A 12,566-nucleotide genomic window follows, 5' to 3' on the forward strand; every position below is an offset into this window, starting at 1 on the left:
GTCTTTAACAAAACTTTGTAAGGAAGATGCTGTGTGTTCCTTGTAACATACAGTTTGGGCCTGAGCTTCCCTGTGCTCCTTTGGGAGGAAGTAGTTTCCTCAGTCACAGAGCTAAAACTCCAAGCTCTGGACCATACAATTTACAGTTTCCAGGATTTTTTTTGAGGTTAGTCATGTGCTTTAACTGTGCTTTAACTGCAGTCTGCCTGAAGACAACATGAAAAGTCTGAAGACGGGTCATTTTTCATGCTCAGAACTCAAGACCAAGAGCCCAGCCACACTTCCATTTACCCTGTGATTTCTGGTCACAGAGCTGAAATTGACTGAGCGACATTAGGCATGGCCTTTTGGAATGGATGTCGGATGGCAAAGGGCCTTTTCAGGTGTAGGTAGTTTTGGCGTCAAGACTGCGATTTTGTGGCCTCGGGTGGCAGTTTCAGGCTTTGGGCAGAATCCTTTAGTCTATCTTCCTAAATGGGGGGGGGGGCGTGAAGCGGTGACCCACACCCCCCATGCGGTGGTGATCCCAGGGTTCCCCGTTAAAGGGGTCGTTTTGAGGGGAGGCATTGGCCATATGCCAAGAGGTTGTCATTGCTCTCCCCTGCAATGGCGGCGAAACGGGGGGGGGGGCGGGCTTTCTGCCTGAACATATATTCTCCAGAGCCAGCCCAAACCCCACACATTCTGGATAACCTTGATGTCTCCCAGATCCCCGGCTGGGGACTGGGAAGGATAAATGCCCAATGCCTGAGCCAAGGTCTCCCTACATCTGAAACCTAATAAAGTTGTGGCAATTTTAATCCCATAGCGCATTTTCTTGAGTCATTATTCTGCTCGGGGGTTGTCTGGGGTTAGGGGGACTCCACCTGTCCATGTAATAATAATAATAATAATAATAATAATAATAATAATGCTGCCTCTTGGACAAATGATAATGTGGATGGGCCCCAAATCTCTCAGGATCCAGCATTCAAGCACAAAGGAAGCCAAGCCACACATGAGACAATGGAAAATAGGTACTATGTACAGCTCAGTGCTCAAACACGGCCATGATGGACCAACTTTCAGGTCTTGAGGAACCCTGTGGCCATGAAGCAGCTTGTTCCCTGTGCCAGCAAAGCTGCTCCCTGGAAAGGAAGGGAGGGAGAATGAAATATAAGCCATGTTACCTTGTAGAGTTTGAAGAAAGTCTCGTAGATGAAGATGAGGGAGATGAGGAAGGAGAAGATCTCCTGGGTGTAGCGGGAGATGTAACGGACCAGGAAGCTGCCCTCAAAAGCCACCACCACCAATACCAATATTATAAGCCAGAGGCCGATCCAGACTCTCCCCGGATGGTACCCAATCTCTAAACTCTGACAAAACTGTGTAGAGAGAAACGGGTGGGGTGCAGAGAGGAAAGCACAGGAGAAGCTAGTGAGATGTTGATGGTTCTTTCCCCCTCAGCTGAACTTGCTCTGGAATTAAACAGCTATCCAGAATGTAGAGTATTGGCCCTTCTCGTGATACGCTACACGGGCCATGCTGAAATCTTGTAGCCCGTTCCTCCTGTGAAACCTGCATAGACATTTATAGCCAGGTCTGGGTATAGTGCACAGGTGCTTCTGGTCACAACAAGCAAGCAGAGTTTGGTACATGTGAGGTTCAACATCTTAAGAATCTGAGCTTTGATCTTTTAAAAGGAAGCAAGTTTCTGCCATTTATGACAGGAATGTGAATGTTTTTAGACTCCCAGCTCCCATCCATCCCTGATCATTAGTCATGTTGGCTGAGGCGGATGAGAACTGGAGTCCAACAACATCTGGAGGGCAAGATGCTTCCCACCCCGTCTTAGGGTTATGGAAATAAACCTGCAAACGCTCAGGCAGAATGGTTTTACTGGATCAAAAGCTGCCTAATCTAGCATTCTGTCTCCATCTGTGATCAGCTAGAACCACCTAGAAAGTGGTTAGGGTTCTATGCTGTTCTTGGTAATGAGAGATATACTGCCTGCAAACATGGAAGTTCCATTTCATGTAATAGCTAAAGACCATGAATAATAGAACTGTCCTCCATTTCGAATTTGCCTACCCTGTTTTAAAAGCAGTGTAGGGTGGATCTGGGGCCTGCATAAGTTTAAAGAAGCTTTTCAGTGTGTTGAAACAGGTAATCATTCAACAGGGATGTTATTTATAACAGGATACCTACCCCATAAAAGGCTTCTTCAAAGACCAGAAGGGGGCCAGAAAAGCCAATCACAAGCAAAGGTTGAGCTCCAAGCAAGCAGAAGATGACACCCTGGACTGCCGTGGAGATCAGAAGCTCAGATACTCCCATCTGCTTCTCAGTCTTCTCACCTGGAAGCAACAGCAGATTATCGGCAAGAAAGAACAAACCTGGGGTGTTTCCTGCTTTAAGAAACTTCAGAGATCTAACTGGCACATCAGTAAGAGGGCTGAAATTTTTTGAACTGGAGATAGACAATGCTTCTTCTTAAGAGAAGTTTAACTTCTCAAGGCACATCCTTATTTCTTTTGTCTCGCTGTTGATAACAAAACAAAAGCCTGCTTGTTGAAGCTGAAAGTGACATGAGTGGACACACACCATGAGCAAAAATCCCTTTAAGTCCTATTTAAAAAATGCCATCTATCACCAGCCTTAATTACTGTAATGAGTTTGGGGTTGTGGGTGGCCTTGGTTTTCAGGGTCCCCTCCAGTCCTCTGATTTTATAGCTGTAAGACAGGATTCTGCAAAAGAAACAACAACCAGGGAGGGGGTGACTGCTAAAATGGTCAAACTATTTTCCTTGCTGAGTAAATAACCAGGTCTATTAAGTATCTGCTTTGTAATGTAAGCTAGAGATCTTTCCGGAAGGTGTGCCAGAGTTTATCTTTCTTATTCTTCCCCAAACCCCTTGGCTGGAGGAGATGTCACCAAGGTCTCTTAGTTTACCAGCATCCAGCCATTAAAAGAATAAAATAAATGTCAAAAAATAAATTTCACATAGTTGAAGATGAGTAGCAAAGGAGTGCCTGCAGTCCAAAGGTGATACAGATGTTTTTGTGCTTTAAATTGCTTTTATAACTATTTACTTTACATGTAAGCTACGTTGGAGCATTGATTATGGGAATAGTGGTATAAAACTGTTCTATAAGCAAATCAGTCAGCAAGCAAGACATGGAAGTAGCCTCTAATAGGGTTTTTCTGGCATAATTTTCTAGCTGTTGTTCATGTGGCCAAGTCCCAGTGGCGTCACAAGGGGGGTGGATAGCGCCCCCCCAGTGCCATGTCTGGAGGGGTGACAAGAAGGCACTCCGCAGGGTGCTCACCCCTGGGCGCAGCAGCACGAGCAGCCATCGCACCACCGCAGCTGCATGTGGAGGATCCTCCGTTTGTAGCTGCAGCAGCGAGCAGAGGATCCCATCACCGTCTGTAGGGCGTTCGAGCGGCACCGGCGGCAAACCGCTACATACAATGCGTGCGTGGTGTTGCATGCATGCGCTGTACGTAGCAATGCTGCACATGTGCTGTACATAGCGGTTTGCTGTCGGCACCGCCTGAGCGCTGTACAGATGGCAGTGGGATCCCTCCCTCGCCGCTACAGCCAGAGGATCCCTCTGCTGCTGCTGCAGCCACGAGCAGAGGATCCTACCACTGTGCGTATGGCACTTAGGTGGTGCCGGCGGCAAACCACTACATACAACACATGCCCAGTGTTTTATGCATGTATTGTACGTAGTGGCGCAATGCGTGCGCAGCCGGTGGTTTGCCGTACCCTCGGTGTTGGTCAGCCTTTGTTCGCCCCTGCCATGCTCCACCTACATATGAGAAGGATGTGAAGAAAACAAACAAACCAGCATAGCCTAACCTGCTGGGAAACTTTATGTCATTCTACTTCCTGTCCTGTTTTGTCCAGAAAAAACCCAAGAGGGGAAGTAGTGCTGAGCTGCTGGGAACTCCAGTTTGATGCAATGTTTCCCTCATTTTCATAACAATACTTCCCCACTGATAACCAGTTTGTGATTACTTGTCAGGGTGCAGCGAGCAGCCCCAGCTCCCTTACCCAGAAGGCCTCCAAAGGTAATGGCAGGAGAAAGGGCAGCAAAGTAGATGAAGATGACGGCAGCCAGAGACTGAGCATTGAGAGCGTCCGTGATGTCACTGAGGTACTTGGGGTACCGGCGTTTTATGTCCCTCACCAGCCCTCCGAAAGGCCGGCCAGTCCTGCTCAAGGGGTCATCATCATCCTTTTCTGGGGTCTTGAAGGCTTGGCCCTGCAATTCTTGCTCTGTATGAGACATAAGAACACAGGGACTGACAAGGCTGAATGAATGAAGGGAAAAGAGGACTGATGTTTTACTGGGGGCCGCAATAGGGCTGTAAGCCTCGTTTTTTGCAAACATAGTTTTTGCATTATGTGGAGCTCATGAGTTTCATCCAAAATCTTGTGGGAAGCGCTTAAGGCAGCGGTGAGGAACCCCACAACAGGTCTCCACATTTGGCCTGTGAGGTTTGGCAAAGCTACACTCACCTGCCCTACACCTGACATTATCTATGACATTAGGTGTGGGGCAGCTGCAGGGATGGAGGAAGAATTCTGTTTGGTTCTTGTTTAAAGCTGAATCCATCAAATTCAGGTTCCAAAGCAATGTGAGAACCAAAGCATAACCATCCTCTGAAATTCTCACTTACCTGAATTTTGCGATGCAGTTCTACAACCAAGCAATGTTTACAAAAATACATACATCAAGGGAAAGTATGCATAAAAATGAATATATTAGTAAAAATAGTGTTAAAAATGCACTCTATTAGAAGTTGTTTTAATGTGTACATTAGTCAAACCTGCATACAAAATGAGTTTATTAGACACTTCTGAAAATCAATAAAAATACATGTATAAAAATATTTATGTTTAAAAATTCTGCAAATGTAATTAAGCCATGTGGGAGCAAACGCACCAAACTGTTTGGGTGATAACAGGTTGCCTGATGTTACTGTAACATCAGGTGATTGAAAGCTGGGTGGCCCTGCTCACCTATCAAACTTGGGAGGTAAGAATATAGAGTTGTAGCCAACTAATTCCTGCTCAGAGTAGGCCCCGTGAATTAGCGAACTTAACTTAGTAACTTTACATTAACGGGTCTATTGTGAGTGAGACTAACATTGGCTACAACCCGAAGAGGCATGTGTCACTGAGCATGTTCATAGTGTTTTTCATCAACGCTAATCTACTTAATATTTAAAACTCTCTATGTGATATACAAATATACAACATCTGAGAAGTACCATAGTTCAGGGAGAGCGCATCTGCTTACCATGCAGAAGAGTCTAGGCTCAATCTTCAGCATCTCCAGGTAAGGCTAGGAGACCTGTCTGATATCCTGGAGGGCCACTTCCACTTAGGGCTCTTCCAGACCCCCTTTTGTGTCACATTCTAGGCTTTTAATGTTTGGTGCTTTATTATGTTTTTATATATGTTCGAAGCTGCCAAGAGTGAATGGGGTAACCCAGTCAGATGGGCAGGGTAAAATTATTACTATTATTATTATTATTATTATTATTATTTGCAGGTCTGCACTTTGAATCTCCGTGTCCAAGTGCTTTGTTTTGCCCTGGTGCTTTCCCTATGAAAACCCTCTCTTTACCGCAGACAACAATTCCACTGAAAACCTGAGTTGCTGTTTGTTCCAATTCCACATCAAAGAGCAGGTTTTCCTGGGGAAAGCAGTGGAGGCGGAGGAGTGCCTGGACATGGACCAGGAAAGCACAAACCTGTGCTTAGAAAGTGATGTCCAAAACATAAGTATGGATGGGCCCTTAGTGGAAGCAATATTGAGCTAGATGAGAGAATCGTCTGATTCAGCCTAAGGCAGCTTCCTAGATTCCCTTGGTAGCGATCAGGCAAAGTTCCCTGCAGATCACCCCACAGTGATTCATACATACCAAGCTGTTTAGTGGGCTCTGTCCTCTCCTCTGGCCGGTACCTTTTTCGCAGGAGCTCCTTCTGCACTGGGAACAACGACTTAAGGAGCGTTTCACTTTGGATATGAGAGGGCGGGACAACAATGCAACAGTCCAGGTATGCATCCAGGCTCTTCAACAAGTCTTGCCTACTTCCTGCCATGTAGGAGTCAAGGCGGAACACCTAGTCAGGGAAGAAGGAAAAACATGGAGACTCAGGGAGGCAAATGTTGTGCTTGGGAGGATTCGTAAAAGGGGCAGTTCCTGGGGTAAATTTCCGCAGGATCCTCCTGTGTCCTGAATGATGACATGGCTTGTGGCACATGGCCAGGTCCACATTGTTTAATTTAACATGCTACTTTTAACCCTTTTAGCTCCTGTTTTTCCAGAAGAGTTACGGTAAGTTAAGCTTGCAACACGAGTATGAGGTCCACCCTTTCCAGAGTGCTTCTGTCTACCATACTCAGGTGAATGAGCAGATGCAGGGAAATTCTAGATCTTAAAACAGGGATGGGAAAAGCCTGTGGCCCTGCAGAATGATGTTGCTGGACTCCCAGCTTCAGCTAGCATGGTCAGAGGTGATGGAAAACAAGACCTGGAAAACAACAAGTTCCCCATGCCTAACCTAGACAATCCTTCCTTCCATGAAAGGAAATTCCAACTACAGTGGTACCTCAGGTTAAGAACTTAATTCATTCCAGAGGTCCTAACCTCTGTTCCTAACCTGAGATACCACTTTAGGTAATGGGGCCTCCTGCTGCCGCTGCACGATTTCTGTTCTCATCCTGAAGCAAAGTTCTTAACCCAAGGTACTATTTCTGGATTAGCAGAGTCTGTAACCTGAAGCGTCTGTAACCTGAGGTACCACTGTACTTTCTAGGGCAAGTTGAAGCTATGGAGGGTTCCAACTTACCCTTTCAGACATCATTGTTGAAATGGCTCTCCCGATCTCATGGTAGTAGTTGGCGTGAGGGGAATCTGGGCCCAGAACCACAAAAAGGAATCGGACAGGCACAGGAACCTCCAGAACGTAGTCCAGTTCTACAGCATCCTTCAAGCGCACAAAGGCTAGAGTGGGATGGTCCACAATGCTGGCACGGCCTGAAGGGAGGATGGATGGGTATGGGGCATCATTTAGGGGGCTTAGCACAGAAACAGAAAGAAAAAGAAACACAAACCATGTGCAGGAAAGGAAGGGATCCAGGCAGAGGCAAAGGGAGGTGGAATGGAAGAGAATAGGGACACGGGAAGAAAACGAGAGACAGCAAAGTGAGCAAAGTCTGCAAATGAGTTTGGCTAAGCCAGACAGAGAAGCGAAGCAGCGTTTTTGCCAGGGAGAAACATGGCTCCCCCTGACAAAACGCACAAGACAAGCAAGAACCAGAACATACTTCCTTCCTCCCAAACTTGCTAGATTAGCATATGGTACATCTTGTAGAAGGAAGAAGTTATATTATATCCCATGTTGGCTTGAATCAGGACTGGCTCTACCATTATGTAGGGTGGAGGGGCAAATTTGTGGCAATTGTAAACTCCAGCAAGTTGTCAGTTGTTGTTGTTGTTTTAAAAAATAATATATTTGTAGCAACCGGAGGGAGCATCTTTTGGGGATTTTCCATCTCAAACCCCAAAACGTCTAAGGCTATGCTGGACAGACATTTTGAATCTGGTTAAATTTTTTGTGATTTTAAATTTGGTTATTTTTTTTATTTAAAAAAAAGGGAAGAGGAAAGAAAGGAAGAAGGAAGGTGGAGTTGAGAGCAGAGAAATGCTTTTGCTAGTCTTTTGTGGTTAAATAGGGTAGCTCTAAAACAGACTACTGAGGCCCTGGGTCCCATTCAGTGTTCTTTCTTTTCTCTTCCAATATCAGGGGACCTCTGAGAAAGGAGCCCTCCAGACATTCTGTTTATTAGGTATTCTTTATTATTTGTGTTCACGATGGTATCGGAGCAGTCACACAGTCCATACTGCCCAACTTTTTCAGGTCAAAAATCAGGACATGCGTCTTTCAAGATGTGCTCCTGGGTGAGTTACATGACCTGCATTGTGATCTTGCCCCCCCCAGTGCTTTTTTGGGGTGCAATCTTTGGTGATGCCCCAAAATGTGCATTGCGGGTGGTTGCGCAAATTGCAGCCCCCCCAAAGCACTTTTTGGGAATGAGAGCACAGAGTGCCACCATGATCTCTCACCTGGTCTCTCCTCATTGCTCTAAGACTCTCATTGGCCCCTCCACAACCCCATAGGTGGTGTCTGATTGGCTCACCTCACTGCCACTCTCACCCTGCCAAAGCGCTACCCTTCCTTATATATGTGTTGCCACTTCTGGCTCTCTGGCACCATTTGAAGGTCCCAGGGCTATGAGGGTCCCACCATCCAGTCCTAACAGTGCCATTGCATATGTTAAAAGTACTTACCAACCAGGACCAGTGTCGCTTCTGCATCAGGTGGGATCTTATCTGCCAGTGGCTTCTTAATACCACCGCTGGAGCCTTCCTGCAACAAGAGAACAAGCAGTTAACCCCCAAGGTCATGAGGCAGGTTGACATGGCCCAAGTTCATTTCACAGTATGTGCTCTGTTGCTGCCCTCAGAATGGGAGATTCTGAGAATACGATGTTTTCATTTCTATGAATGAATTAGAATTTTCAGTCGTTTATTCCTCTGGTCTCAGCACATGAATGTCAACTCCAAATCTAACATGTATATATGAAGTTCTGCTTTGTTTGGTGGGGGTCTTGGGTTATTGTTGTTTTTAAATATTGTACTAGTTTTTCTTTAAAATAAATGCAAGTATTGACCATTGGAACAGAAATCTGCTTTCAGAATGCATATATATTTGCACTTACCCTTCCCTGAAAACATGGCAACTTTTCCTTTTTGGGACTTAGGAATATATAATTTGAAAAAGGCTATGGAACTTCATTTTCAATATATGATTACAGCAGCGAGACGTTGATATGCACAAAGATGGAAAGACTCATAACTACCTACAATGGAGGAACTGTTGTCAAAATTACTGGATTTAGCTGAGAAGTTGCCATGTTTAATCAGAGAAAAGTCATTGCCAACAATTACTAAAGACTGGAAACTTCTTATAGCCTTTTTGTGTGGAAAAGAAAATGCACTCATGACTTTTGCGTCTGAAGATGGAATATAATGTTGGTTTATAAAAAGTAGATTTGTTGGGTGTTATCTTGAAGTGGATGTATTGAATAATTTTTATATATAGCTGACAGATATATATTCTTTCTTTTCCTTTTCCACTTTTCTTTCTCTGTCTTTCTATCTCTTTCACTCTTTCCCTTTCTGGTCTGTCTTTTTATTTAGATTAGCTTTTTAGCTTTGATAAAAAAGATATTTGATATCAATTTTTGTATTCCTATTTCCAAATATATATATATTTTTAAATGACAACTTTTGCAGATTCAGGATGCAACTCTAAGTATACTTAGCAGGGAGAAAATCCAATTGAACTCAGTGAGGCTTACTTCTGAGTAAAGGTGCTCTTATTAATCTGCATGCATTCTTCGGAGGACAGAGCATCAGTATATTATGGTGCCAAACAGGCATACAAAACGAAAGGCTTTTGATTTACAAATGAACAGTGGGTTGTAAGTGCCCTTCTATACCTGAAGAGGGCTCCAAGGACTGATCACAAATTGGTCCCAGCCGTTACCCGGTGTGACTCCATTCTGGTTCAAGTCCCAGAGTTCCTGGAGTTGCGTTCACAAGATTGGTCTTCTCCATCTCCTAAAACCACTGACTGAAAGTTGTCTTACCTGCTCTGAGTCAGCAGGGAAGGTCTTCATCTCAATCTGGTGATGTTCTTGCAGAAGTGGCTGTCCTGAGTCCTGGCCATCAGTTCTGTCCAGCCGCCCAGGCAGAAGAGTCCCCACTGAAGCAGACCCATCAGGGTGACTGGACAAAGGGGGAAATAAATGAGGGGAGGGGAAGGAACAAAGAAAGAAGGGGCAGGGAGGGAAGGAGTTTAACGTCTAAGACCTCGGACAAGCAAGCATCCAGTAAATAATTAAAATTAATAAATACTTTATTACTGGTTTCTGTAACTGATACATGTGAAACTGTCAGAGGAGTTGGGAGCCAATATTCAGTAGGCTCAACACCCCACACAAGATGGGGCAGATGAGGCCCAGTCCTAGCTGGGAAAGGTATTGTCTCTGTAGTGTTGAGCTTCCAAACCCTCATAAATGATTGTGAGGATATTTCCCTGCCCCTTCTTCAAACTCAGGAGGACGTCTGGGCAGTGGCGGAGCTTCATGCTCCGGCACCGGGGGGGGGGGGTGGAGAGCAGGCGGGGGCGTGGCCTGTGGGGGCATGGTGCCCAGCACGGCAGGGGGGCAGCCACGATGGCACCCTGCTGTGATTGCGCTGCTGGGGGCAGTGCGCTCCCCCCCCACTCCTCTTCCTCCGCCAGTGCGTCTAGGGTTATCCGCAACACACTACACTCTAGAGACTCTCTAAGAGGCACAAAAACTACATATGATATGGACACACTCCTGCACTCTGGCTGAACTTTGGAGCCAGAAGGGAGGGAATGGGCTCACCCCCTGATTTTGTGCTGTGCTTTGGAAGTGTACCTGTGCTGAAGGAGGAGAGTCCTTAAGACTAACTCTCGGTCATCCGGCTTGATCTTCCCTTCATGGATCATTTCATCAAGCATCTGATTGGCAATCCCAGCTAGGCTCTTCTCTTGCAGGTCTAGAAGAACAGTTCCTAGAAGAGTAGAAAGAAGGAACACACTGGCTGAAACCCGACAATTCAGAAGATATGCCTGCTAAAATTTCAAAGGTACAAAGGAAGAGGATTTGGGAATCTTTCCAGATGACTATTCAGTTCCCCCAGCAAATTGTTGTCACTCTTATTTCGGAAAGTCCAGATTTTTCAGCAAGGTTATGCTCATGCTGTTGAATGGGTTGACACATTTTTTTCCCTAAGCTACCTTAAATATATATATATTAAACTTTCCTGAAAGAGATAACCCTTGTTTTATGGGGCCCCGGACAGGGTCTTCAAAATTATCCTAGGGACATCTCTTCTAGGGGCGAAACAACATGGTCATTTGGAATTTTTATATCTTCCCCTTTGCAAGGACAAATATCGTAGAATCAGAATTTAGGTGAGAGGGAATTGGAAGTGGTGGGTGTATTTGCCTATGTGTTGTAGGCAAGCAGAGCAGCTCCTAAAAATGATTGCCTGGGCTCAACCTGAGGGCCAATTCATACATAAAAGCTGCATTTCCTCAATGCCACAGAGTGACAACAGGCACAAACCTCACAGCAATTTCGCTCACCTTTGCTGAAAGCCCTGCGCACCTCCAGAAGGCTCTGGAAATTCAAATAGGAGAGGTGTGGTCTTCCCCAGTGCCCCATCTCCTCAAAATCCTCTTCCAGGTTGATCCAGTGAGAAGCCTCCATCCAGCGAAGCTCATTGTTCCTGTCCATGACCAGTTCATGAAGTTCTACAAATGCCTGGGGAATATAGCAAAGGGCATTGCGATTATGGTGGCCACCTTTCCCCTTCCCCTTTCAGAGCTCTTTAGGGCAGATCTACACTCATGGTTTATAAGTTATGGTTTTTATAACATAGATGGACATATTATGTTTTTCGCTTGTAACGTGAATGATACGTTATTAAACGTGAATGATACGTTATTAAAACGTGAATGATACGTTATTAAAACGTGAATGATACGTTATTAAAACGTGACACCAGAGGGCGCTGCAGAGCAACTGACAGTAGGAAAACTGCTTTTTGACAACACACAAAAAACCCGCTAAAGAACGTTTTTAACTTACTAGTATGTCCTGTGACATTTTAGAACGATATATCTAATACTGTTCTAATACGTTAAAAAGGTCGGTGTAGATCCAGCCCAGGTCTCTTGAGAAGTAGCAAAAGAGGCAGAAATTCAACAAATTGTGTCCTCCCTTAAAGAGGGAGAGACCTGGACAACCGACACCCTGTGTTGTGGGTGGGTATAATTGGTTAGCCACAACATCCAATTGGTAGGTCCCTCGAAGCTGGGTACAATCTGGCCAATGGGATGCAGTCCAAATGGTTTGAGGGACCTATTTATGCCCATGCACATGACCCAGAGCTTCCTCTTTCGGCTCGTGCATTCAGAACACCCGTCCACCTCTCCCTACTTTTAGGGCTTGCTGCGCTTGACCTTGCTATGCCGTCGTGTGTCATCTATTGTTGGGACAGGGGCATGGCAGGAATTTTCCCCACTTGGCTGATTGGCTGTTGCCATTTGGGTTTCGCCTGCCACGTAGCAAGTCGTCACAACTTGTAAGGTTGCGGATAGGCTCTGGTTCAGGTGACAGGGATGGGAGAACACTCTCGCCATCCCTATGTGAAGGATATTCCATTAAAGGAATCCGGGGACTCGATGGTTTGGTCAAGCCCTGAGAGGGGGTTGTGTCCGTGCCTGAGTCCAGGGGGACATTTGCGTGGAGGAGTTGGCCGTTCCCGGCTTTTCTCTTATCCAGGTATTCACCCTTGGCTGACCTATGCTGGAACCCTGGGTCAGTGCTACCTGCATGGCAGGGAGCTAGTTGAACCAGAGCCTATGCAACCAGTCACTTTCTGTAATCAATAAGGT

At 45.6% G+C, this 12,566-nt stretch overlaps 1 protein-coding gene across 2 annotated transcripts in view; it reads right to left on the minus strand.

Annotated features, from left to right (window-relative positions):
* SLC4A1 (solute carrier family 4 member 1 (Diego blood group)) overlaps nucleotides 1-12,566 on the minus strand; it is a 44,111-nt gene that overhangs the window by 11,549 nt on the left and 19,996 nt on the right. For both annotated transcript variants that reach the window (XM_081836448.1, XM_081836447.1), the window contains 9 exons: nucleotides 11,253-11,430; nucleotides 10,540-10,675; nucleotides 9,721-9,859; nucleotides 8,357-8,435; nucleotides 6,855-7,042; nucleotides 5,924-6,125; nucleotides 4,044-4,268; nucleotides 2,188-2,336; nucleotides 1,170-1,364 (listed from right to left, as the gene is read on the minus strand). In XM_081836448.1, coding sequence (XP_081692574.1) covers nucleotides 1,170-1,364; nucleotides 2,188-2,336; nucleotides 4,044-4,268; nucleotides 5,924-6,125; nucleotides 6,855-7,042; nucleotides 8,357-8,435; nucleotides 9,721-9,859; nucleotides 10,540-10,675; nucleotides 11,253-11,430 — 1,491 coding nt within the window. The remainder of the gene's footprint in view (nucleotides 1-1,169; nucleotides 1,365-2,187; nucleotides 2,337-4,043; nucleotides 4,269-5,923; nucleotides 6,126-6,854; nucleotides 7,043-8,356; nucleotides 8,436-9,720; nucleotides 9,860-10,539; nucleotides 10,676-11,252; nucleotides 11,431-12,566) is intronic.

Source organism: Podarcis erhardii (genome assembly GCF_964252035.2).
Source record: "Podarcis erhardii genome assembly, chromosome: 13".
NCBI lineage: Eukaryota > Metazoa > Chordata > Lepidosauria > Squamata > Lacertidae > Podarcis > Podarcis erhardii.